Raw genomic sequence first — 27912 nt, 5'->3', positions numbered from 1 at the left:
ACGGAGATACTTCCTGTGCGACTTCAAGATGGGAATATGAAAATACACATCTTGTAAGTCGATTGACACCATCCAGTCTTCTTCCATCAGCGCCTGAAGAACCTGTGCAAGGGTGAGCATCTTTAACTTCTCCTGCTTCAGGTAGAGGTTCTAGATCCTGAGATCCAGGATTGGCCGAAGCCTGCCATCCTTCTTGGGGATCAGAAAACACCGGGAGTAGCACCCCTGACCCCTTTCCTGCTCTGGAACCACCTCTATGGCACTCTTTCTGAACAGCGCCAGGACTTCTTCCTGCAAGCGAAGCAGGTGGTCCTCCGTACAATAACCCTGGCAAGGAGGGTAATTTGGGGGAAACTCCCGAAAGGGAAGAGCATACCCATTCCCCACGAGATTGAGAACCCAAAGATCCGTTGTAATCAATTCCCAATCTCGTAGGAAATGGGTAAGCCGGCCCCCCACTGGGCTCGCATGATCCGGAATGGCGGATCTAGGGCTGCTTTGCTGCGTTGGCAGGGGGCTGGAAAGGAGAAGAGGAGGAGGCGACTTGACGACCTCTGGGGCGTGCTCTCGGTCTGCCTCTGTACGCCTTATACAGAGTGTTTTGCTGCTGCTGTGGCTGCTGCTGCTGATTGGACTTGAAGTAACAAAAAGAAGTTCTGCCAAAACCTCTAAAGCGTTTTCCAAAAGATCCCCTGGTCTGAAGGCCCAACGACTTAGCTGTTGCCCTGCTGTCTTTAAAACGTTCTAAGGCAGCATCTGCCTTTTTGCCAAACAGACCAGATCCGTGAAATGGCAGATCCAATAACGCAGACTGGACATCCGTGGAAAACTCAGAAGACTTTAGCCATGCAGCTCTCCTCGTAGCCACCGAAGAGCACATGACCCTAGCCACAGAATCCACTGTGTCTAAACCACTCTGGATTACATGCCTTGACGCAGCCTGAGTGTCCGAAATTACCTCCTGGAAGTCCTTTCTATCTTCTTCTGGTAACTTTGGCCCCAATTGTTTCACAGTGTCCATAAGGGCGTGGTTGTAACGTCCCATCAGACAGGTCGCATTAGTGGACTTTAAAGCCATGCTGGCAGAGGAGAAAATCTTTTTAGCAGCCTGATCTTTTTTTCTCGACTCCTTTTCTGCAGGTACCTGTGGGAATGCCCCCGTTGACTTCCTGGAACAGGCAGCCTGCACCACTAAACTCTCAGGCAGAGGGTGAGTGGATAAAAATTCAGGGTCATCTGGAGCAACTCTGTATCTTCTGGCAACAGCCCTAGATACTGCAGGAGCCGACAAAGGTTTCTTCCAAACATCCAAAATTGGCTCTGCCAGTGCATCATTAAACGGCAGAATTGGTTCAACCACCGAGGATGGAGAGTGAAGGACCTCCGTAAGAAGGTTCGATTTAAACTCAGCAGTTGGAAGAGTAATGTTAAACTTGCCACCTTCCTAATCACCATATGGTAAGGAGCCACATCCTTAGAGGGTGCATCCGGCACTGAAACCAAATCCCACTCAGTAGACCGTTCAAGGCCACTAGCCACTGTTAGGTCATCAAATGGGTCCTCAGACTCCTGTAGCTCACTCTCCTCCAAATTACCTTCTCGAAACCTTTCTTCCTCCATAAGCCTCTGGGCTTCACGCCTCGACCTGTGCTTCAAATACGAGGTCGACGAATCCACGGTCGACTCCGACAGAGCCGGCATCGACGTCGGACGAGCGACTTTTGTACGAGGTCGATTAGGGGTCGGCATCGGAGTTGATGGATTCGGCGTCGATGGAATCGGCGTTGACGGATTCTGCGTCGATGGCTTTGGTGTCAAAGGCCTCGCCGGCGTCGGAAAATGCCAATGCGGCGCCGGAGCCGGCATTAAGGGCATAAAGGGCGCAGGTGCATAGGTCTGGGGAACACCCAAACCATACGCCAACGGACCCGTGGGACCAGCAGGAGCCCCAGTGGGATACATAGCCCTGTTGTAAATCCCAAACATCGCATTCAGGAACTGCGACGGGTCCTGACCTGGAGCCGGGAATGAAGGGTACATACCCCCGGGCTGCTCATGAGGGCGTGGAGTCGATTCGACTTCCTCCTCGGGCTCGTGCACCGGAGTCGACGGACCCACTGGCAACGGAGTCTCTCCCTCACCAACCACCTCCTCCTCACCTTCATCCTCCCGACCTGAAGGATGGGATGGTGCCGGAGATGGATTCGCTACCTGCCCTGGTGAACCTGGCGAATTCGCAGGCGACACTTAACCCTCGGCGTCCTGCTCTTCCGAAGCCGAATACACCACGACCTTTTCAACCAGCTTCACCTGCGACTTCTGCTTTAAACCAGAGTCCTTCCTTGAATGATGCCTGGACTCATGGGTTCTCTTCTTGTGTTTCTTCTTTGAAGAATGTGATGCATGGGCCGAAGTCGAGTCCGAGCGCGACCCCGATCGAGACCTCGATCGAGACCTCGACCTCGAACGCCAAGTTCGCAACCTCAAACTTTTCTTCTCTTTTCTTCCTTTAAGTTTCGCCACAAGAAGCTTGGTTTCTCTCTCTCGGAGGGCCTTGGAAGTCATTTTCCTACAAGACTGGCAGTCCTCGACACCGTGGTCGGAGCTTAAACACCATATATGTTAGGGGTTTGAGAGCAGCTACGTGGATTAGGCATTGACATGTGTTTACATAGTCACCCCGTGTCTCTTCTCCCTCACTCCCTCATAGGCCAACACATACTGCTCTTTAGAGACGATCCCTTCATCACGTATAGGGACGCTCTACAGTGAAACAGACGCTTGGCTTACTGCCATGACCACGCCCCTTTCCAGTTCCTTGTTTGTTGGTAATCGCCATTGCTCCTAGCGAGACGCCTGTTTGCTGATTCCCTCCCCGTATTTTCCCGCTCTCCGAAGACTACATTCGGGGAGATTGCCGAGACAGCTTCATCGGCGCGGACTTCTCCGCCTACCTCCTTTTCAATCCCCGGTTAACTTGAAAACTGGGTTCCTATTTCTCGCCGCACCGCTCGGTGCATTTCTCGGCTTGGACGCCGAAGTTTGTTTTCTTTTTGCACACTTTAACCTCCGCACCGGTCGGTGCACGTTGAGGCTTGAAAGCGGAGTTTGCTTTTCCCCGCTATTAGTACGCTGTGCCTGTAGGTACCACTGGTAAAAGGCTCTTCGAGTCTACTTCCCCATTTTCTGTTCTTTATCCCTGTGTGGGAGAGTGTTGCTCCGCCTAGTGCTTGGTCCTGGGCCGGGCTTCGCCTCTCTTGAGAGTAGATGCTCCGCTCTTCGGTGCCCCAGAAGAGCCGGCCATTGCTCCTCAAGTCCCTACGTTAAAACCATTAAGTTGATTCTGTGGCACTTTCTTTTTGATCTGTATGGTTGTATGTCGTGTGAGTGAGATATTGAGTAGCCCTTCCCAGTCCCTCAGGACTCCTATCTCCTTGAGTCCCATATATTACCCACGCTACTCTTCAAGGACATTTCGAGACCTACCTGGGGTAAGTGTAATGCTATGCTAATCACATGTCAATGTATTGCTAGGGTAAGTTTATAGAACAGTGTATTGGTATATTCCTATTGTTTCCTTTTCAGCATCTTGAGACCAGACAGACCTGTTACCCCCCTGCAATACCCCACCCCACGTATGGGGAGAGTGGTGGACACTCCTTGGAATTTTCCCCCATACTTTTAGAGAACAGCCCATAGGAGTGTCTGTTCTTCATCAATCCTGTGGTTGTTTTTTAGAGGTTAAGGGGATTTCTCTTCACTCCTGTGGACTCTTGGGCATCTGGTTATCGAACATTACCAGAGAGCCAAGCCCACGTATTTTTTGTTCACCAGAGTGAAGATGAATCCTGACGGTACTGAGATAGAAATGGACACCTGAATACACACCCCTACTATGGAAGACTTAGGTGCAGCTGTAGTAGAACTCCAGGAAGAAGTAGGGAGATTGCATCAGGAGAATCAGAGATTACAAACAGAAGCATTGCAGCATAAACTCCCTGAGTACAGAGACCCTGGCACTATCCCAAAAAGTAGGAAAAGCTATATCCAACCTGCGAGATTCACATTACCCTCATCTCCCACTGGAGCTGAAGCCAGAGTAGGAGGAGAAGTGTCCCCGGTACAAGTAACAGTCCTTACTCCAAGTCCTGTTCCATTAGCTATGCCTGAAAGATTTTCAGGTGACAGCTCTAAATTCAATGTATTTTTAAACCAATGTCAGCTCCAGTTTCTGTGTAAACCTGCGTCTTTTCCCAATGACTCTGCTAAAGTTGCCTTTGTTATCTCTAACCTGGCAGGCAACGCGGCTGAATGGGCGGTTCCCTTGATAGAATCTAATGATCCTCTTTTGAATGATTACCAATTATTCCAAGACAAGATGAAAAGTCTGTTTGCCAAACACACCTACATGCAAGCTAGTGACAACGAACTCTTCAATCTCAAACAGGGAAATAAAGACCTCTTGTCCTATATAACCAGTTTTAACAGGCTTGTCGCAGAAACACATTGGCCAGAAGATAAAAGAACTTCCTTATTTCATCGAGGATTAGGGGATGAATTGAAAGATTTATTGTCCCAGATCGTAAACCCTCCCGAGGATTGTCCTTTTATAGAAATGACAGTCAAATTGGACCATCGATTGCATGAACGACGTGGGGAAAAAGGAAGAGGGTTAGCATCCAAATATGTCCTGATCCGTTCAGAGAAAAAAGAAGTTAAAGACACCGTAGAACCCATGCAGATAGGTAGTGTGAGAGGACCCTTAACAGCAGAAGAAAAAGACAAGAGACGCAAAAACAATCTCTGTTTATATTGTGGCAAAGGAGGACATACGCCAAAGAATGTCCTGTTAGACCTAAGACCCCTATCAGAAGAAATGCCGGTGGCTCTCAGAAACAGGAAAACTAACGCACTTGAAGAATGAGGAGATCGCTTCTTCAAGTGGTAAGGAAAACCAGGTCTCGCCCCCAAAACACCTAGTTGTAAAACATTTCTCGCTCAATGTCACTTTTATTCATACTGCACAGTGTAGAGGTGACATGTCTGTACTTCTGGATTCGGGAGCCACAGGTAATTTTTTTGACATCAAACTAGCACAAAAGTTAGGGTTCCCTTTCCTCCCGAAAGAACACCCTGAACCCATAAGAGCAGTAGATGGTACTGATCTATCCACTGGTTTAATCATACATCAAACACCACCTTTAATAATGGTAATGAGTAATGGGCATTCAGAGCAAATAGTGTTTGATTTAATTGATGCTCCCAATTTTGGCGCTATCCTGGGTATCCCCTGGTTACAAGTACACAATCCGTGGATAAATTGGTCCACGAGAGAAGTGGTTCTGCACTCTCAATATTGTCGTCTGCATTGTTACCAAGAAGCAAGAGAAGAGATACCACCTCTACAATGTGCCTTACATAACATAGCTGTGACCGAAAGTGTTCCGAAAGAATACATGGAGTTTCAAGCAGTGTTTAATGAAATCGAAGCTACCAAATTACCCCCTCATCGCAGTTACGACTGCCGCATCGATTTAATACCCGGGGCAGATTTACCTAGCAGTAGAATCTATGCTCTTACACCTTCTGAGACCAAGTGCTTAAGAGAATATCTTGATGACATGTTAAACAAGGGGTTTATCCGTCATTCTACGTCCCCAGCCTCATCGCCTCTCTTTTTTATAGACAAAAGAGAAGGGGGTCTGAGAGCCTGCCTGGACTACAGAGCCCTCAACAAGGTTACAATAAAAAATAAATACCCTCTTCCCCTCATACCTGTTCTTCTCGACCAACTAAGAGGAGCAAAGATATTCACTAAAATAGACCTTAGGGGAGCTTACATCTTATTAGAGTGAAACAGGGTGATGAGTGGAAGACAGCCTTCAGAACAAAATTCGGTCTTTTTGAGTAGTGTGTAATGCCTTTTGGCCTTTGTAATGCCCCTGCAGCTTTTCAATATTTCATCAATGATATACTTAGAGAATACCTGGACATCTTTGTCATAGTATACATTGATGACATACTCATTTTCTCTCAGAATGAACATGACCATGTTGACCATGTAAAAAAGATCCTGAGAAAATTACAAGAAAACCAATTGTATGCTAAATTGGACAAAAGCACCTTCCATGCGAAAGAAATCGACTTTTTGGGGTTTATCATCAACTCAGAAGGTATAGTCATGGATCCCCAAAAGATTCAAGCCCTACTAAAATGGCAGAGTCCTTCTTCTGTTAAGGAAGTCCAATCCTCCTTGGGCTTCGCCTATTTCTATCGGCGTTTTATTGATCATTTTTCGGACTCTGTGGCACCCATAACAAGGTTGTTACGGAAGGGAGTCCCCTTTCATTGGTCTGATGACGCAGAACGAGCGTTCCAGAATCTAAAGACTAAGTTCACATCTGCGCCTGTGATTAAACACGCAGACAACACCCAACCCTTTTTTGTGGAAGCAGTATGCCGTAGGGGGAGTGTTGTCACAAAGAGACATAAATACTGGACAATTACACCCCATTGCTTACTACTCCAAAACTTTACTACCTGCTGAGCAAAACTATACCATTGGAGAACGAGAAGTATTGGCTATTAAATTAGCCTTTCAGGAATGGAGACATCATTTATTAGGCTCCCCCATACTGTTACCATCTACTCGGATCATAAAAACCTCTAGTTTTTCAGGACAGCTAGAGCCCTTAAAGTGAAGTAGTGTGGCTCACTGGTTAGAGGCGGCAGACCCGAGAGCAGAGGACGGCCCGGGACCAGGGTTCGATTCCCGGGGCGGCAGGTTTCTGGACCAGGGTCAGCGGACTCGATAATTCTCTCGCCTCGGTGCCCACTCTGATCAGCGATCACACTCGGCAACTCTGGGCATTAGCTTGCCTCATCTTCACTAATGGCCCCACCAGACCGCCGGGGATGCCTGGTCTCACCCTGGAGATACCCATTAAGGGACCATCTCTCAGGGAAGCCAGGAAGGGTTTCGCAGCGGTCGAAGAGCCTTGGGACCCTACGGGTAAGTAGTGCGCTATATAAATGCCAATATATTTACATTTACATACATTTACTCCTAGACAAATGAGATGGGTGTCTTTCTTTAGTGAGTACGATTTTGTCATCACATATCGTCCAGGACCCCAGCAAGGCAAAGCAGATGCACTCTCTCGTTTGGGCCACAAAATGGAAAAGACAGGGGATCACACTCTCCCGATCATACCGGTACACAAAATCATTGGTGTAGGAGACACAAATAGATCCTTCCTGGAAGAAATAAAAGCCTTGTATGGTACCATTCCTCCGGTACAATGGGAAAAAGACAAAGCCAACACTATTGTGGATGATTTGTATTACCATGAATCCAAGTTGTTGATCCCCACTCAGGCTTTACAGAAACAAATTATAGAATGGTGTCATGACAGCGTGCTCGCTGGTCACCCAGGAAGTGTGAAGACTCAGAATCTATGTAACAGATGGTTTTGGTGGGAGAACATGTCTCAAGATATCCAGTCGTTCGTTAAGGCCTGTTCTACTTGCGCTAGACAAAAGGCTTCTCATTGTGCACCCACAGGATTATTAAAAACCATAGCTGTTCCTTCTTCACCCTGGCATACACTTAGCATGGACTTTATTACTGAGTTACCCAGATGTCAAGGTTACAACACCATATATGTAGTGGTTGATATGTTATCCAAAATGGCTCACTTCATTCCCCTGAAAAAGATTCCTTCAGCCAAAGAATTAACGCAGGTGTTCTTAGAGCAAGTTGTACGACTCCATGGTTTGCCTTCTGTGATCATCTCAGACAGAGGCCCCCAATTTGTATCCAAATTTTGGCGAGGGGTATATTCAACACTAGCCATTGATCATAGGTAATCAACAGCCTACCACCCACAAACAGACGGACAGACGGAGAGAACCAACCAAACTCTAGAACAATATCTCCGCTGTTTGCTTACCACTCTCTCTTCTACTTGGGTTCAAGATCTGCTCGGAATTTGCATATAACAATTCACAACATTCCGCTACAGGTGTGTCTCCTTTTTATTTTAATTATGCTCAACACCCTAGAATGCTTCCTTTAGGTCTTGGATCAAACCCCAGCCTTAGTCCCAGCATTAGAAGAACAACATAAGCTGATCAAAGATTTGTGGGAAACAGCAAAAGGTGAATTGCATAAAGCCAAAGAAGCCATGAAACAACAGGCAGATAAACATAGGGGAAAAGAACCCACTTATAAAGTAGGAGAGAAAGTCTGGCTTTCCACTAAGAACCTTAGAATGGAAGGGTCAAGAAAATTCCATCCCCGATTCATAGGTCGCTTTCCTATAGTGAAAGTTATTTACCCAGTTAACTTGAAACTTCAGTTACCTCCACAAACCAAGATACACCCCGTTTTCCATTGTTCACTGCTTAAAAAGTACATACCCCCTGTGAACCCAGACACGCCTCCCCCTCCACTAACCATTCAGGGAGAAGAAGAATATGAAGTCCAGAAAATTTTGAACGCCCGTAGAGTCAGGGGTAAACTACAATATCTAGTGGATTGGGTAGGCTACCCACCTGAGGATAGATCCTGGGAACCAGCAGAACATATCCATGCTGCTAGACTAATACGAGAATTTCACACATTACATCCCACTAAACCTCGACCTATGAATAGGCCATTAGGGAGGGGTACTGTTAGGGGTTTGAGAGCAGCTACGAGGATTAGGCATTGACATGTCTTTACATAGTCACCCCGTGTCTCTTCTCCCTCACTCACTCCCTCATGGGCCAACACATACTGCTCTTTAGAGATGATCCCTTCATCACGTATAGGGACGCTCTACAGTGAAACAGACGCTTGGCTTACTGCCGTGACCACCCCCCCTTTCCAGTTCCTTGTTTGTTGGTAATCGCCATTGCTCCTAGCGAGACGCCTGTTTGCTGATTCCCTCCCCGTATTTCCCCGCTCTCCGAAGACTACATTCGGGGAGATTGCCGAGACAGCTTCATCGGTGCGGACTTCTCCGCCTACCTCCTTTTCAATCCCCGGTTAACTTGGAAACCGGGTTCCTATTTCTCGCCGCACCGCTCGGTGCATTTCTCGGCTTGGATGCCGAAGTTTGTTTGCTTTTCCTTTTTGCACACTTTAACCTCCGCACCGGTCGGTGCACGTTGAGGCTTGAAAGCCGAGTTTGCTTTTCCCCGCTATTGGTACGCTGTGCCTGTAGGTACCACTGGTAAAAGGCTCTTCGAGTCTACTTCCCCATTTTCTGTTCTTTATCGCTGTGTGGGAGAGTGTTGCTCCGCCTAGTGCTTGGTCCTGGGCCGGGCTTCGCCTCTCTTGAGAGAGTAGATGCTCCGCTCTTCTGTGCCCCAGAAGAGCCGGCGATTGCTCCTCACGTCCCTACGTTAAAACCATTGAGTTGATTCTGTGGCACTTTCTTTTTGATCTGTATGGTTGTATGTCTTGTGAGTGCGATATTGAGTAGCCCTTCCCAGTCCCTCAGGACTCCTATCTCCTTGAGTCCCATATATTACCCACGCTACTCTTCAAGGACATTTCGAGACCTACCTGGGGTAAGTGTAATGCTATGCTAATCACATGTCAATGTATTGCTAGGGTAAGTTTATAGAACAGTGTATTGGTATATTCCTATTGTTTCCTTTTCAGCATCTTGAGACCAGACAGACCTGTTACCCCCCTGCAATACCCCACCCCACGTATGGGGAGAGTGGTGGACACTCCTTGGAATTTTCCCCCATACTTTTAGAGAACAGCCCATAGGAGTGTCTGTTCTTCATCAATCCTGTGGTTGTTTTTTAGACGTTAAGGGGATTTCTCTTCACTCCTGTGGACTCTTGGGCATCTGGTTATCCAACATGGACAATATACAGCACTCGTGTGGATCTGTAATGGACATAGTCTTTCCACACTCGCCACAAGCCTTAAACCTGGTCTTCTTCGAAGACATGTCAAGTGAAAAGACAAGAAGCACAATTACATAATGTAACAGAGTTACAGCAATTGCTACGGACGATCCCTAGAAAAACGTTAGATTCGAAGACGCGGAAAAAAGGGAACTGATGTCATCACGCCGGCGTGGGCCTATTATGGTGTGGTGACGTCAGCAGAGTCGCGCGCGATGCCGTGCCTCTATGACGTCGCCCACGTCGGCGCGAAGCTACAAAAGAATTTTCGAATGTTGCTGACGCAAGGGGGATATGCACAAGGTGAGGAATCCACTGGCAGATGTATCTATCAGAAATGTATGTTTGCCGGACGTATGAGGCAATGACCACGGGTAAGAGAATACTTACTTTATTGCTCAAACAATCATGGAGGCAAGGTGTGTAAAATGCAATTAGCTTGGACCAGACAGGCCATTCAAGCATAGACAAAAAATGAGACCTGAAAGGCTAGCGCAAGGCCTTGAATGCCTGCGCTTAACTGACCCCACTCCTGTCAACGTACATCTGTAGGCCTGCACCCAACTGTTTTGACAGTGCAGGCATAAGACCATAGTTGAAGGCAACTACTCCTCTCACACACATCACACAATCACCAAGTTGGTAAGCAGAAGCAACCGGTCTCTTACACACAAGTCTAAACACGACCAACCTAGTGTTATGGACAAAAAAAAGAACCGAGACACTCCCAGCCAGAATACATGAATGTTAAAAAGAAATATGCATGAAAGTCACACAATTGCAACATTAAATGTAGAAATCAAAACTTCAGATTACACATTCAGTGGATTCCTCAATCTCTATGTATACCACCATCTCTCTCACCCGCAGGACACAAATATGCCATGCCTTGCAGGATCACATCAAATCAGGAGGCAGAAAGTAGTGCTTGATGGTAATACGTCTGTAAGGCAATACATTATTTTCATCCTTACCTTCACCCATTGCTCCCATATCAGTTTGTAGGCAGCTTTTTCCACCCTGAGCAGCAACGCTTCACTCATTCTTGGCTCCAGTGTCCAATCTCTTGGGCAACCGGACTCTGAAAAGCATTGGTGACCAGCATAACCTTTCATTTTCCCTTCCAGAATCTTGCCACTTCAATTTTTTTGTTACTTTAACATCAACTTTAAGACTCGTCTCCAGTGTTAACACTGAGATTGAATGCTTGGGGGGATGACTGAAAGTGGATTAGAAAACTATTAGTACTTTAATTTACTAACTTAAGTTGCATTAAAGTTGCACCGACATTACATACAACACAGGATGGACTCCTTTTTCAGCCCCTCATCTCCAACCGCAGGTGTACAAAAACACACACAAACTGAAGCTAGATGCCTTAAAATACGGCACTGCTTATCTTGCAGACAGACTTGGCAGTCACAGCCCCATACAGAAAGGAACACAAACCTCAATGGCGGAAGGGTGAACAAAGACGTCTCAATGAAAAAGAAAGTGAAGCATGTTATCCAGAGGTTCCTGTGTCAAGAGAATAAAATAATCTGGACCGGATAATGGTTATAGTGCCTAATGTCAAGCATTATGTTGCATTCTCTACTTACTCAGGCTAACAGCCATCTTTGGGCAAACTATGTCCGTGTCTGAACTTGATTTGTATTTTTCATTTGCTTTAGTTCCCTCTAAATTTTAAAATACCATATAGCTAATATAAATATGAACTAACCTCAGTAATCCCGTGCCAAACACTTTAATCAAGTTTACGTTATCGTCTCTTGTAGGTGTTAACCCCATCCTTTACCCACTCTACCAGCCAGTAGCAAAACTGACTGTCGTAAAAAGTGGTAAGAGCAACACTAACAGTCTTATTTGGAACTCTTAATTTCTTCACTAAGAAGTCTTGGTAACGCGAGACAGGAATTTAATTTTTATACGCAGGTTACTAAGGACACATTTAAATCCCGAATAAGAAAAGAAGCCAATGCCTGCCACGAAGAAACTTCCTTATCTTATTTAGGACTAAATGAGTGAACACCAGTTGTCCGAGCCTCAACCCAAAGAACCCTTCTCAAAACACTAAAAACAGTAGTTACTCAAGTCCCCCCTAAATAGAAACAAATGTTCTCAAAGTACTCTTGTACTTTTACCCATAACATTTTGCTTCCGTGATGGGGGGAAAACAATTCAAAAACATCACCCTAAAATCTAGCTCGGAATCAACCCTCTTCCCCACCATCTCAAGCACTGAAGACAAATTAAATGAAACAGCTGAATACCAGTTTAATTCTTGTAAACAGAGATGACCTTCTCCTCTCGGAGCAGGACTGTAGATAACGTCAGTAGCAGTACAACACTGGCTGCATTTGAGAGGAGTGTCTTCTCTAGTAACTAACCCAACACCCTCATTCACAACCAATAAGCAATGTCTCCTGCAACAAACCTGGCCCTGACCTTACTCTTCCGCCAATCCCTTCCCAAGCAGAAACATTAGTTTTCACTTTGCACCCACTTACAATACCAATATCGGGTTCCATGCAAAGTTGCACTGTTGGGTGGGTGTGAGAGACAGAAGAGGGTAGGGCATGGGGGCACAGTCGTAGGCATTTCAGGATAAACCCTCCTGCAATGCTGCCAATTATGCAGCCAATCTTTATTTCCTTTCATTTTTATCAAGTTTTTTCTTTTTTCTTTTTTAATTGTAATTTTGTCTTTTTGTTTGAAATATGAATATAAGTTCAGCAAAAAGAAAATAATGTTTTTTTAATTTGAAACATAAGGAAAGGGGGGAACTTGGGTAGAGGTTCCCTCTCCTTCCATTCCTCTTAGGCAGAAAAGACAACCCTTGTATTTGATCAGAATCCATTTGTAGTTCGCGGTGCAGGGTCCGTTACACAAGGGCATTAGGTGTTATTATTTGGCAGTCACCTTTCTCTAGTGACTCTCAGGCTAACCGTAGTGCAGATTTGAGTCTTCAGACACTTAAAAGAATTTCATTGACAAAAAAGCCAAGTGTGCAAAACAAAAAATTGTTATCTAGGAGTTATGAAAAAAATGCTGGACTGGACAGTAGCCTGAGTGGTTAAACTCCGGTCTCTTTTTGTCTTCATGGGCTTGAGGTACACAAGCAGCAGTGGGACCAAGAACAGATCACCATTTGAAGGTGGCACCAGCTATTTCCCTCTACCACCACTCTTGCAGCAGCCCTCGCAAAATAAAAATAAACTGAAAGAGGGTCTGGTATTGAGGAGGCATCTTTTGCACAAAAAAGTAAATCTTTACTGTCACTCCTTTTTGGTGGAGAATTAAGTGTTTTTAAAGGTTTAGAGACATCTGTTGTCTTTAATTGGGTGAAAACACTGTCTGCTTCCACTTCTGTGTGGATTGATGGGAGGCAGTAAATCTGGGGTCCGAGCTCACAGGTTGAGGTTACAGCTGGAAACCCTCCATGGGGGCTTCGGCGGCCGGCTGAAATCTGTACTGTTGTTGGGTTTCATCCACTGTGGGAGCAATTTGCGGATCCTCCTCTTCTACCCCGAAGTAATGTTCAATCAGATCAAATGCTTTCTGGTAAATCTCCTGATTTTCGTGGCTCTGAAGGAACTCTATTTTATCCAGACCTTTAAAAGATAAGAGAAGAAATAGGGTAAAAGATCACATATGGAAGAAAAGTAGCAGCGGCAACAAGGGTGGGTGCACCAAAACTGGAAACATACACAACTTTCATTCTGCCATTTGATTCCACCTAAGCACATGGTTTGAAGACTTTGAGGGAAGTTACAATAAATACTAATGACAAAAGGACATCTCCATCAGTGGATGATGTGCTGTTTTTCTCAATAAGCTATTTTGAAGTCATCAGCTATGGACAATCCCCTACTAAACGTTTTGTAGATATCAGAGAGGTAAATCAACTACTGCATTTGTCTCTAAATTCCAATTAGATCCACCTACTGATCCAATTAAGAATATGGTTCGGGTATCTTTATTTTTGTTTAGAATTAAAGTTCAATATACCCACAATGCCCCTCCAAACTCCTTTCAAATTATGCACAAGCAGAAAATATAGCAGTGGAAGTGAAATTAAAATTAATTCATATCATGGTAGAGGAAAGGAGTAGTGTGTCTGGGAGTATAAATACAGAGATATGATTCAGTAGATATGGAGGGACAATTCTCATGAGTGGTTGACCAACAAGTGGGAGGTTAAGTTTAGATCAAGGGGAAGTGAGAGGGAGAATAAAAGTTGTGTTAGACAATACACTATCTTAGGATTTAGTGATAGGGGAACGTGACATTTTTTAAATTTTAGTAAGGTGTGTGAGACAGCAGGCAAAAAATACTTAGCAACTTGTGGCACTGTCTGTTCAGAGTGTGTGGCCAATATCCATTCTTCAAGGTAGCTTGGAGCCTTCTAATGTGTATTGATATTGATCTACCACCTTCCCAATGTTGCTGCGGTTAAGTCAAGTCAATTAGGAATGCACATGAGGGCTTCAGGCTTGCTGTTTGGTATAAGGGAGTGATTTTGCTTTCTAATCTGTGAGCCTGACATACAATTCCACCAATGGATCATCCAGCTTACTGTCTCTGTAGAGCAATCACTATTAATGGGTAAAGGAGCTTGATTATCGGCTTTTGGATAGGTATATTCTGTTTCAAATTCAGAGAGGCATTTGCTTTATTGAGTGATCACACCACAGGGTGATGTTCCGTGAACAGTTTGGCTCAATAAGGCACAAGTTTCGCAAGGTGAAAGACAAATTCTAATGTAACATTATGACAATTACAGAGCTAGAAAGTGCTGGAGACAAGCAGGCCTCCCGGGCAGCGTCTGTCTGCAGAAATAAGCAATCAGTTAAGAATAAATAAAGTGTCTAGGTTCTAGAGGTGGATCTTTTAAAATTTAGCAGCTCTCCCTAAATTTTGTGTTGATTCTCGTCAGGCAAGATTAAGTTTTAGAATGGAGCCAATATTCTGTTATATTCAAACTGCTTTGGCTTACAACGTTTTTTTTAATGTAGTTCTATAAGTCACATGGTTGCTTCACTAGCCTGGGGTTGTAGTCAGAGTAAACTGAATTCACTGCTTTAAGTTTGAGATCAGCCAAGTGCAGGTATTTCCATTTTCTTTGCAAGATAGGTTGAAAAGGGGTGCAGCAGCTGGAAATGGGATGGTGGTATCGCCATCAAAAAAACTGCTTGGTTATTATTGGGCCCTTTTTGCTCCATGCGTCCCAGGAGTTATTGTCTTGAGGTTTGTCCTGAATATTCCTGGGACTTTGCATTATTTGCTTATGGTAGAAACAGCAAGGGAGAGCTGTAGGGTTCAGCCATAGAGACCTCAATTCTAAACTTCCACAATCACAGTAAGGATACCAACTTAATTAGCCACCAATTTTAAAACCCTTCACATTTACAGAGCGTTCTCAAATTTACAAAATTTGATTTATATACCTACATACAAATAACACACACATATATATATATATATATATTGCTATAACAAATTGATGTACGCACAGGAGGGTAACTTGGTCTAAGGCTTTTTTATTTCATGTAGCCTCCTCCGACCTAGCAGACAAGAGAGACGCTTTTCGGCTGTCACAGCAGCCTTTCTCAATCTCAAAAGCACCATTTTGACTTCGACTTAAATCGAATAGTTTCTTACCTGTCGGTGTAGTTTTGCAGCTTGAAGATCTTTCTGGATTCACTACGCTGTGCATTACTCCGCAATCTTGTGGTTGGGTCCGGAATCGTAGTCTTTTCTTTGTTTTTTTTCTTTCGTAGCCCAGGTGGGCGTCGACGTAACACCTTTTGGTGTATTTTCGGTGACGTCGGCACACTTCCTGCGGAAGCACCCACTCTTGGGCGCCATCTTCGGATTCTTTTTTCTCGTGTTTGTTCTGTTACCGAAGTAATGGCAATATTCTAGTAAGTCATTCACCGCTTTAACCTTCTAGGTTAGTTTGTTCAAGTAATTGTCCAGGTTTTCAACCCCCTTCCTCTCCAGCCTCATCTTTCCGGCGGAGGTGGGTGGGTTCGCTAGTGAATCCAGAAAGATCTTCAAGCTGCAAAACTACACCGACAGGTAAGAAACTATTCGTTTTGCAGCATGAATCTTTCTGGATTCACTATGCTGTGCATAGACTTTGTAGCGGTTTCTCATTTTTGTGGCGGCTGGGTGGAAGATGAGCGTTGGTTATTGAATATGTGTTGAAGCACCTTTTGTCCGGCTTGTGCTTCCTTGTTCATCTGTATATCCACGCAGTAGTGCTTTGTGAACGTGTGCAATGAAGCCCATGTTGCCGCCAGGCATATGTCCTGAATGGGTGTGTTGGCCAGGAAAGCTATTGTAGCTCCCTTCTTCCTGGTAGAGTGGGCCCTTGTACCTCCTGCCAGTTCTTCCCCTGCCTGTTTGTGGCAGAATTGTATTGTCTGTGCGATCCATCTCACAATTGTTCCTTTAGTTACTGGCTTTCCCATGAAGCTCTTTGCAAAGGAAACAAAGAATTGCTTTGTTTTCCTGTGTTCCTTTGTCCTTTCAATGTAGTGCATGACAGCCCTTCTGGCATCTAGGGTGTAAAGAGCTCGTTCAGCGCTTGTCGGTTTCTGGAAAAAACTTGGTATTTGTATAGTTTGATTCATGTGGAACCCTGACACCACCTTCGGCATGAAGTGTGGGTCCGTTCTCATTACCACCCTATCATTGTGAATTTGGATGTAGGGTTCAGTAACGTTAACGCCTGAAGTTCGCTTACCCTCCGCAGCGAGGTGATTGCTACCAGGAAAGCGGTTTTCATTGTTAGCCTCTCTAGGGATGCTTTGTGAATTGGTTCGAAAGGATGTTTCATCAGTTCTGTTAGGACCAGGTTAAGGTTCCATGCAGGTGGTGGCACCCTCTTTGGAGGCGCAATCCTCTTAGCTCCTTCCAGGAATCTTGTAACCACTTGCGAGGTGAAGAAACTCTTACACGTCTTCCATCTTGTGTAAGCGACTATTGCTGCTAAGTGAACTCTCAAGGAGGATGAGCTTAGTTTCTTGTCTAGTAGGTGCGTGAGGTATCTAAGCACAGTTGAGTCCCTTTGCATCTTATTGTGCAGCTTCTCTCTCCTGCACCATAGAGTGAATCTCTTCCATTTTGATACATAGCACTTTCGCGTGCTGGGCCTCCGTACCTCCCGATGTACCCTCAGGGTGCTCTCTGGTAGTTTCAGATGCGCAAATTCTATGTCCTCAGGAGCCACGCTACCAGGCTCAGGCTCTCTGGCTCTGGGTGTAGCACCCGTCCGTTTTGCATGGAAAGCAGGTCCTTTCTCCTTCTGAATCTCTGGGGTGCGCTCTGTGCCATCTCCACGATCTGCAAATACCATGTCTGCCTGGCCCACTGTGGTGCGACCAGTATCAGTGTCATGTTGCTCGCTCCGCACTTGCTGTGGACTTTGTGCATCAGCGGTATCGAGGGAAAAGCGTAGGCAAATGTCCTCGACCAGTCTATCCATAGGGCATTCCCCAGGGACCCCTCCCCGGGCAGCCTGGATGCTAAGCTTCGGCATTTTGCATTTTGGCGAGTTGCAAATAGGTTATGTTATGTTATGTTATGTTAATAACATTTATTCGGCGCAACAGCTGCCCCAGCGAAGGGGCGTCCTGGCGCCTGATCATATGCAACAACACAACAGATCAGAGCTGAACAAGGGGGATATTAGCTAACAGAGGTGAACAGGTGGGTTTTAATGGCCCGTCTGAAGAGGGTCAGGCTGTTGAGGGCGCGAATGTGGACAGGAAGAGAATTCCATAGGTCCGCCGCCATCACACGGAAGGAGCGACCTCCCATCCTGCTAAGCCTGAACCTAGGCTTATTCGCCAGATGCTGGGCTTCGGATCTGAGGGATCGCGTAGGGACATAGGAAGAAATAAGGCCTGTCAAGGCCGGGGGGGAAGACAGCTTTAGAATCTTGAATGTCAGACAGAGAACCTTGAATTTGATTCTCTGTCTGACCGGAAGCCAGTGCAGAGAGGCCAAGACAGGAGAGACAGAACATCGTCTCGGGAGACCTACAATGGCCCGTGCAGCAGCGTTCTGCACCCTCTGGAGCCTAGTCGCCTCAGCCTGGTTGACTCCAAGGAGCAAGGCACTCCCATAGTCTATCCGTGACAGGACCACCGACTGTGTCCCCCACCTGTCGAACAGCCATTTAGTCTCCTGTGCATTGAGCTCCCATTCGTGGGTTGCCGATGTCGGTCTGCTGAGCCAATGTGCTTCTACGTTGTCCTTCCCTGGCAGATGAATGGCTAGCAGGTCTATGTTGAGAGGGATGGCCCAAGTCCATATCTCCTGCGCCAGCATCGAAAGCGTGGCCGATTGTGTTCCACCCTGCTTGTTAAGAACATCGCTGTCGAGTTGTCCGTCTGGATCAACACCCTCTGGTTGTACAGTTTTGTCTGGAAGGCTTGTATAGCAAGGAAAACCGTCTTCAACTCCAGGAAATTGATGTGTTTTACCGCATCTGCTGGTGTCCACAGACCCCTCACTTTGAGTTTCTCCATGTGAGCTCCCCATCCCTTCTGGGATGCATCTGTGGTGATGGTCACCGTTGGCGGCGTTAGAGGCTTTCCCCTTGTCAGGTTCTCCATGTTACACCATGCCATTTCTTTCTGCACTGCGTGCGCTACAACCACTAGATCCTCCCAACGCCCTGTTGCTTGTGACCATTGCTCTTGTAACCACTCCTGCAAGGGTCTCTTGTGCAGCCGCACATTTGCCACTAGGTGAATGCATGATGCCATCATGCCCATGATCTTGCTCGCTGTTCTCACTGTCCGAGCTTGCCCCCTCTGGTAGAGCTTCGTCTCCTTCACCAGTGCAACTGACCTCTTCTCGCTTGGGAACACCTTGATCTGTACGGTGTCGATCTGAGCTCCCAGGAAGATCTTTATTTGTTCTGGTTCCATTGAGGATTTCCCCCAGTGTATGGAGAATCCCAGGTCCATCAGTGTACTTGTCACTCTCTGTGCATGCTCCTTGCATATTTGGTATGACCTTGCTTTTATTAGCCAGTCGTCCAGGTAAGGGTATACGTGTATTCCCTCCCTTCTTAGGTGTGCTGCGACTGTTGCTAGGCACTTTGTGAAGACCCTTGGCGCCGACTTTAGACCGAACGCTAGGGTTGTGAACTGATAGTGGTGTTCCCCTATGGCGAATCTGAGCAGATGTTTATGACTTCGGTTCATTGGTATGTGCAGGTAGGCATCCTTTAGGTCTATGGTGACCATAAAGTCTCCTTTTTAGGTTTCGCCTGTCGAAAGCGGCGCAAGCAGCCTTTCACGCAGGCGAAATCTTATGTCTAGAGTATGTGTGCTCATGTCCCGCCCCTCTGTTCCATTGGCTAGCTCCATAAATGGAGGCTAGCCATTGGAACAGAGATCTGTCCGTCAATGCCGGAACAGATTCGTGGGCATTCCCGAGAATTTTAGGCTTTTGCCCACGTCATGCGGCGGTGGGCGGTGTTTTTTTTTCTTTTGGGGGGTTTGTTGTGCTCATTTCTCCGAAGATGGCGGCCGGCGGGGGTCCTGTTCTGATGAACGCCTGCGCTCAGCTCGGGATGTCCTCGATTCCGGTGAGTAGGGATCACTGGTTTGATTCCTGGTAGGAGGAAAATGGGCTAGACCTCGGCATAGCGTTAATATAGAGGGTATCTTGAGGGGGCAGAGTAAATGCTTTATTGTTCCCCTCAGCCTAGTGTTCCTAAAGAGAATATCTTGCGGGGCAGCGTGCGCGCCCCCCATCACTCCTCCAGACAGTCTCCCCCAATCCCCGGAGCGCCCGGTTTCCCTCCTCGCATTTATCCTGGATTCATTCATTATAAAGGCTTCAGGGCCTTCCGGAAACATATGGTAGGTCCTGTGCAGACAGAAGGGAGTTTACGGAGCCGTAGACGCCGCTGCGTTGTTCTCGCTTGCGTACCGGGTACCAAAGGTTGCCTGCACTGCTGCTCCTACGCTGTCTTTGGGTAGCAGCAAGGTTCACCAGGGCAAAAGCTCATGCGCCTTTTCCACAGACAATGAGGGGGAATGAATGTGCAGAGCACTCCACGATGCATATGTTGAGCAGTGGACACCTGTGTGCTGTCAGCAACATGGAAACTCCTAGTCATAGTCTTATGGAGAGAATAAATGGGCCAAGTTGTCCTATGTTACTGTGTGCTGCATACTATGTATAGCATACATCTGCATCACGCTCTTATTCCGGACAAACGTCAGTTTCCTCCCTTCACCACACTACATGCTCAGGAGTCCCTTCCTGCAGGTCTCCGTCTGAAGCACTGAAGATCTAAGCTCCTTAAGCTGAAGACATATGGGACCCTCTAATAGTGTATGTGCTGAATCACTCGACAGCGCTGCCCTCTCAACCAGCTCAAGATCCCCCCCGGAATCCGGCCTAATATTCCCCATGACCACAGCCTTTCAATCAAGGCGAGAGAGGAGGGTAAGCCGGCAGCCTGGGTATGGCGGGGCTTGTGTGCAACACAAGAGGCGCAGCAGATTCACAGGACAGACCTCCAAGGCGTGGGTGGGAATTTGGGAGTACAAATGCATATTTTGCTGTTTCTGCTCCTTAACTTTCTGTCAATATCCTGTGATGACCCTCCTTTATACTCTACCAGGTATTATTGTGCTGGTTTCCCTTATGATGCAATTGATAGCCATTAGATCTAGATATCTATCTATATCTATATCTAGATATCTATCTATATCTATATCTAGATATCTATCTAGATATCTATCTAGATGTCTATCTAGATGTCTATCTATATCTATCTAGATATCTATCTATATCTATCTAGATGTCTATCTAGATATCTCGATCTCTAGATCTAGATATCTCGATCTCTAGATCTAGATATCTAGATCTAGATATCTAGATCTAGATATCTAGATCTAGATATCTAGATCTAGATATCTAGATCTAGATATCTAGATCTAGATATCTAGATCTAGATATCTAGATCTAGATATCTAGATCTAGATATCTAGATATCTAGATCTAGATATCTAGATCTAGATATCTAGATCTAGATATCTAGATATCTAGATATCTAGATCTAGATATCTAGATATCTAGATCTAGATATCTAGATCTAGATATCTAGATCTAGAGATCTAGATCTAGAGATCTAGATCTAGATCTAGATATCTAGATCTAGATCTAGATCTAGATATCTAGATCTAGATATCTAGATCTAGATATCTAGATCTAGATATCTAGATCTAGATATCTAGATATAGATCTAGATATAGATAGATATCTATCTATCTATCTATCTATCTATCTAGATCTCTATCTATCTAGATCTAGATCTAGATCTAGATAGATCTAGAGATAGATAGATAGATAGATAGATCTAGATCTCTATCTATCTATCTATCTATCTATCTATCTATCTATCTATCTATCTATATATATATATATATATATATATATATATATATATATATATATATATATATATATATATATATATATATATTCATCTACTATCCACAGAGGGCAGTAATGTCGGCCTGCTTCCTAAACGCTGGTGGTGCACGTTGTGGGCGCTACCGATAATATAACATTCCCAAAAAAACGTTCGCATCTGAAAGACAGAGGTAACTCAGGTTTTGGTTAATTGAAATAAACCAGAGTTGAACTTAATACCTCTTCACCTCTTGTTCTAACATTTCAGAACCTAAGGAGATTCCGTCTTGGCAGCCGTTTGTTCATGACTATTTTGGAACTATAATAAAGGAAGGCAAAATTATACGGTCAATGTTCAATGGCTGTGGCTGCCAGTTATTGGCTACCCGTGAAGAAAAGAGGGTTTTAATGCACTGCAAGCTGCATGGGTTGTTTAAATACGCTGGTTTTGTGATCCGCAAGAGAAGTCTCAGATTTGTGCAGCAACCGTGGAGGAAAAATGACTGATTAAGCCTCTTTATATATAAAAAAAAAAACCATTAAGCACAACTTTCTGTGTAAGTTGTAACAAGCAAACTGTATATTTACATACGCTGAAGTGTCAGCCAGCAACACTGGTAGCGCGCAAAGCATGTACGTTTAAAATTGCTGGAGAGTTTTTTTGAAATGGAGTGTGACTACAAGAATATATTTGCTGTCGTAATTAGCCTGCTTTATGGTTGACTAAGGCTTATGCTAATTGGAGTACATTTACAGGGTCACAAAATCCAACAAAGAGACTCAGTAAAATGTTTGTGATTTGTATGTGCATGAATGCGCTGGAATTAGTAAAAAGTAATGAAGGCTTTTTTAAAAACAGCAATATTATGTATGTCATGATCTTGCTATTTTAGATTGATTTATGAGAAGTTGTCGCTTGCAATGAACTTGGTAGTATTTTGTCCATGTTAAAAAAATATATATATCGTGATCACAAAATGGCGCTTACTAGTTGATAAAGGCTGGTGTTCAGCCTCAGTAAGTGATTGTGTGTCTACCTGGCTGTATAGGTGAGTGAGTGGATATGTGTGTAGATTTATGAATTAGGGAGTGGGTGTGCAAGTACTGCTATGAGTTTGTGAATGGTTGTGTGGTAGTGGATTTATGAAAGGTTCTATGGGGGTGTGAGTGGGTGTGTTAGTCATTTTCTGGATGATGTCATCAGTGATGTCACTAACCATGTCATGAGTGATGTAGTATGTGAGGTTATATGCAGTGCTGCAGGGACATGAGTTCTAGTTAGCCCAGCTCACTATAACTGCTGATTTTCCCTGGTTTTTAGGTTTCGCCTGGCGATCCGCTGCATAGCAGCGTTCTCGCAGGCGAAAACTTTTGGTTACAAGTATGGGGCTTTGTTCCGCCTCTCTTGGCTAGCTCCATAAATGGAGGCTAGCGATTGGAACAGAGATGCGTCACTCATTCCCCGAGCAGATTCGTGGGCGTTCCGGCGATTTTTACTCATCCCGCCCATTTTCGTGCATCATGCGGCGGTGGGCGTTTTTTTTTTCGTATCGCCATGTGGGTTTCATTACCAACGTGTGCTTTGCAGGGGTGGGCTGCGCGATTTCATTTTCCAAGAGTTGCTAGCAGGTAAGCGGTATATTTTAAGACTTTTTTTAATCCCGTTCCCGCCCCCTCTCGCTGTCCGTGAGCCCGTTCTCGCCCCCCCTCCCGCTGTCCGTGTGCCCGACCCGCGCCCCCTCCCGCTGTCTGTGTGCCCGCCCCCCCTCCCGCTGTCCGTGAGCCCGTCCCCCCATCCTGCTGTCCGTGCGCCCATCCCCCGTCCCGCTGTCCGTGTATTGTAAAGCCTCTGCTAAATATACCTTCTGTAAAACATAAAATCTCGTGGTGCTGAAAAATGTACTTGTCAGTGGGGCTGTGGAATAAAAGAGACCGCATTGTGGTTCGTCTATGTAAAAGGTACCTTTTTGTGGTACTCCGCTGTAGAATGGATGGCGCCGTGACACTCGGGTGGAAGATGTGCCGCGGTGCGGGATCCCGGTAATTCTAGTCTAGAATGTACCACTTTAGTTAATCCGAGGTGGATTTCTGGAGGTGTCTTTGGACTGCCCCGAGTCCTTGCCAGTGACCCATCTGTGGCACGGATTGCAGGAAGTAGTACTGGCTGTTTCGCCGGACAGGACTCTAGCAATGTACACGCAATGCAGCATTTTTCATCAACTTTGGCACTGCATGTCTATCGCAACACAGCACATTAATACTGTGCACTCTGTGCAGTGTGGCGCACTGGCAGAGGCTCTGCGTCTAGACCAGCATAGGCTGTCCGTGTGCCCGTCCCCCCTCCCGCTGTCCGTGTGCCCGTCCCCCCTCCCGCTGTCCGTGAGCCCGTCCCCCCTCCCGCTGTCCGTGAGCCCGTCCCCCCTGGAGCAAGGAAGAGCCACAAAGCATATAGGCAGAAGAGCGCAGTGTCCGCCAGAAGCTCCCGGTGAGTGCGGGCGTCTTAGCAGCTTCAGGGGCATTTTGTTTTCAGAGCCCACGAGGCTCTTCTAAAGCGGGGGCATTTCTTTCGAGTCCCCCACGAGGGACTCCCACGACCGGAGGCATTTGTCTTCAGAGCCACGGAGGCTCGTGGGGGCATATTTGTGCTAGAGCCCATCTCTCTCTCGATCTATCTCCCCTATCCTTCTCTCTTTCCATAGATCCTCTCTCTCTCACACTATACTAAACTGTCTCTTTTTCTCTCTCCCCGTCTCCTTATCTCTCCTCTCTCTACCCATCTCGTCTTTCTTATTTCTTCTCTTTGTGTAGCTTAGTCTGCATTTTTTTAAAATAGCGCTCTTCTGTCTTTCACTGTTTCTCCTCGGTTTCTCCCTTGCATGCAGCTGCAACCTTCCGTTAGGCCTGGTGATCTTACTGGTCACCCCCACAGTCCTATATAGTGTGACCACCTCACTCCAGGTCATCACGGAAACTATATCCCGTTTTCCGTGTGCCTCTGTTGCCTGCTGCTTGTGCTTCAGTTTTGCTTCTGCCTCTGTTGCCTGCTGCTTGTGCTCTTGTTTTGGGCCTGCCTCTGTTGCCTGCTGCTTGTGCTCCGGTTTTGCGTCTGCCTCGGTTGCCTGCTGCTTGTGCTCCGGTTTTGCGTCTGCCTCTGCTGCTTGTGCTCCGGTTTTGAGTCTGCCTCTGTTGCCTGCTGCTTGATTATCAAGCATTTAAATTCGTTCACATTTTACTAAAAATTGGACTGGATCTCATAATGCACCAATTCGACAATATTTTGTTATTTTCTAAAACTCAAACTCAAACAGATTACATCACCAGCACTATGCCAAGGTTAAAAATTCTTAATTACAAATGTTACTTATAATGCCAGCATTTCATATATTTCCTTAGTTCAAGGACGTTTCTTATCAAATTTAGTATATCTCATGGGTAGAAAGTTTCTTTAAGAAAGTCAAGTCCTCTTTATGCATTCTTGAATTAGAATTCTTTGAAACAGAAATTAAATAATCTTGCCTATAATCAGTGTATAAGGGCAAAACAGTATAAAGTGACTTGTGCTTTGTGTGGAAACTTGATCACAGTGATACAGGGGCAAGTCATGTTTCTAGATACTGTGTTGAGGAAAAGCTATAGTGTATCTTACATAGCCTAAAACCCCTCGCTGTGCTTGCTTCCCTGCCCCCTTGCTGTGCTTGCTTCCCTGCCCCCGGAGTGTGTGTGTGTGGCTCTGGGTGAGTGTGTGTGGCTCTGGGTGTGTGTGTGGGTGTGTGGCTCTGGGTGGGTGGGTGTGTGTGTGTGTGTGGCTCTGGGTGGGTGTGTGTGTGTGGCTTTGGGTGTGGGTGTGTGTGTGTGTGGCTCTGGGTGGGTGTGTGCGTGTGTGTGGCTCTGGGTGTGTGTGTGGGTGTGGGTGTGTGTGTGGCTCTGGGTGTGTGTGTGACTCTGGGTGTGTGTGTGTGTGGCTCTGGGTGTGTGTGTGGCTCTGGGTGTGTGTGGATCTGGGTGTGTGTGATGCTCTGGGTGTGTGTGTGGCTCTGGGTGTGGGTGTGTGTGTGTGTGGCTCTGGGTGTGTGTGTGTGTGTGGCTCTGGGTGTGTGTGTGTGTGTGTGTGGCTCTGGGTGTGTGTGTGGCTCTGGGTGTGTGTGGCTCTGGGTGTGTGTGGCTCTGGGTGTGTTTGTGTGGCTCTGGGTGTGTGTGTGTGGCTCTGTGTGTGTGTGGCTCTGGGTGTGTGTGGGTGTGTGTGTGTGGCTCTGGGTGTGTGTGTGTGGCTCTGGGTGTGTGTGTGTGTGGCTCTGGGTGTGTGTGTGGGTGGCTCTGGGTGTGGGTGGCTCTGGTTGTGTGTGTGTGGTTGTGTGTGTGTGTGGCTCTGGGTGTGTGTGGCTCTGGGTGTGTGTGTGTGTGGCTCTAGGTGTGTGAGTGTGGCTGGCTCTGGGTGTGTGGTAGTAATTGCTGTCTGCTGAGCTTGTCCGTAGGGTACAATAGGTCTCACATTTGCGAGAGATTAAGCTAATGGCAAAGTAAATGACAATGCCATTTATTTATCTGTTTTCAAAACCAACACATAAATACAAATGTTGTCATTTACAATGCCAATAGCTCAAACTTTTCCAAAGGCGAAACCATTGCATTGTAAATGCTTGTTGCAAATGAGGGAGCACCTCTTGCAGGGATGTCATTTTGAATTTTTGCGTTCTTATGAATTTGTTTAAGAACCTCAGGTCCAGGATGGGTCTCATTGTTTCTTCTACCTTTGGCACCAGGAAGTACGTAGAATACACCCCTCAGTTCCTTTCCCTGTAAGGTACTGTTTCTATGGCTTTTTTTGCAGGAGCTTTCTCGCTTCCTTTTGGAGAAGCTGCAGCTCTTTCCTTGCTAGTTGCCTTCTCTTTGGCTTTTTGCTTGTTGGTGTCTTTTCCAGATCTATGCAGTATCCGAACTGCATGATGTTTAGAACCCATTTGTCTGAAGTTATTGCCTTCCACTCCTGAAAGTAATGCTTTAGTCTTCCTCCCACTGGTCTCACATGCACGCAGGTACTTAGTGCGCTTGACCCCTGCGTGTTGTCCTTGTGCCTCACCCTGGGAGTTCTTATTTGGGTGGGCACACGTTGCCTGACCAAGTCACTTGGCGGGGTTGCCGAACTCCCTTCCTATTCTGGCCACGTCCATTGCCTCTCCCGCGAAAGGACTAGCCCCTCTGCTGGTATTGCCAGGACTGCTTTTGTTGGCTTTGCTGTGTTTGGTTCTCCGCCTGGTGGGATTGTTGGAATGCCTGGTGCGATGTTCCTGGCTGGTTACCACCCCTGGCATTGGGCCGTCGTGATGGGGTGCCCCTTTTCGACCCTCTGAACTGCAATGCCCCCATGGACCTTGCTGTCTCATTGTCTTTCGTTAGTTGGCTGAGCTTTTCGTCTACTGGGGCCCCAAACAAGGTCTGTCCGTTGAACGGTGTGTTCAGGATGCTGTGTTGTACTTCTGGCTTGAAGCCGGACACCCTGAGCCAGGCTTGTCTTCTTTCTGTGATGCCCATCATCATGAGCCTACTGGAGGTGTCAGCTCTGTCCAGAGCTGTCTTGATGCAAGAGTTTGCCACATTCTTCCCCTCTTCGACTAGGTTTTCAGCTCTGTCTCTGAATTCCTGAGGCATATTCTTTATCAACTTGCCCAGTTCCTCCATGATTTGGTACTGATGACTGTTTAGTAGTGTGTTGGAATTGGCCATTCGCCAGTGCATCGCGGCATTCCTTTCAATTCTTCTCCCTACCAAGTCCATCCTCTTGCTCTCCTTGTCTGGAGGTGGCCCTGAGGTAGTAGGCACATTAGCCCTCTTCCTTGCTGTGGCAGCAATGATCGAGTCAGCTGAGACCGTGCCCTGGATATAGGCTGGGTCCTTGGATGAATGTTTATACTTCTTTTCAGTCCTTGGGGTGACTGCCTTGCATGTAGGCGGCTCCTTGAAGGCTTCTTTCCCCTGTGCCATGACACTTTCCAGCATTGGCAGGTACTGGCTCTTGGTCTGTGTGGGGAGCAATGTCTTGAGGAGGAAGTCAGCCTTCTGCTGCTCTTAGTCGAGTTTCACCTTGAAGACAGCCGCTGCATTCCTGATGACTGTATTGTACACCCCAATGTCATCTGGCAGCGAAGGCCTCGAAGGATAAGTGTTGACGCTTTCTTCAGGACTCTGTGTCGACTTCTTGCCAGTCGATCTCCTGACTTTCTGAGGTCGCCGAACCCAGGAGCGTCCTGCGGTCGTCGTCGTCCTCATAGTAGTCGAAGGGGGCCTCGTCTTCGTCTGGTTAGTCGAATGTTTCGACATTCTCCGACTGATCCTCTACTTCCTCCTCTTCCTCCTCAACCACTTCATGCACCTGTGGCTTGGGCTTTGTCGGGATTATGTAGTCTTCCATCCTGGCGTCGAAATCCTTTTTTCGTTGCAGGATGTTTTCCATTTCGGCTTTGAGACGCCTCTTCTTCTTCTTCTCCATTTCGGCAGCCAGATCTGCGTCCAATGGGTCGGCCGGTCTCTTCGGCACGAACCTATTTTCGGCGT

General features: G+C 46.4%; 1 protein-coding gene across 1 annotated transcript in view; it reads right to left on the bottom strand.

Annotated features, from left to right (window-relative positions):
- Positions 1–12161: 12161 nt before the first annotated feature.
- The window catches only part of KPNA6 (karyopherin subunit alpha 6), a 495337-nt gene continuing 479586 nt past the window's right edge, over positions 12162–27912 (bottom strand). The window contains exon 14 of the mRNA XM_086955662.1: positions 12162–13523. Within this exon, the coding sequence (XP_086811788.1) occupies positions 13333–13523 (191 nt within the window). The 3' untranslated portion in view covers positions 12162–13332. The remainder of the gene's footprint in view (positions 13524–27912) is intronic.

This window comes from Lissotriton vulgaris, chromosome 2_1, assembly GCF_964263255.1.
Source record: "Lissotriton vulgaris chromosome 2_1, aLisVul1.2, whole genome shotgun sequence".
Taxonomy (NCBI): Eukaryota; Metazoa; Chordata; class Amphibia; order Caudata; family Salamandridae; genus Lissotriton; species Lissotriton vulgaris.
Note: the sequence above shows the minus strand (reverse complement) of the source record. Positions and strands in the feature narration are given on the sequence as shown.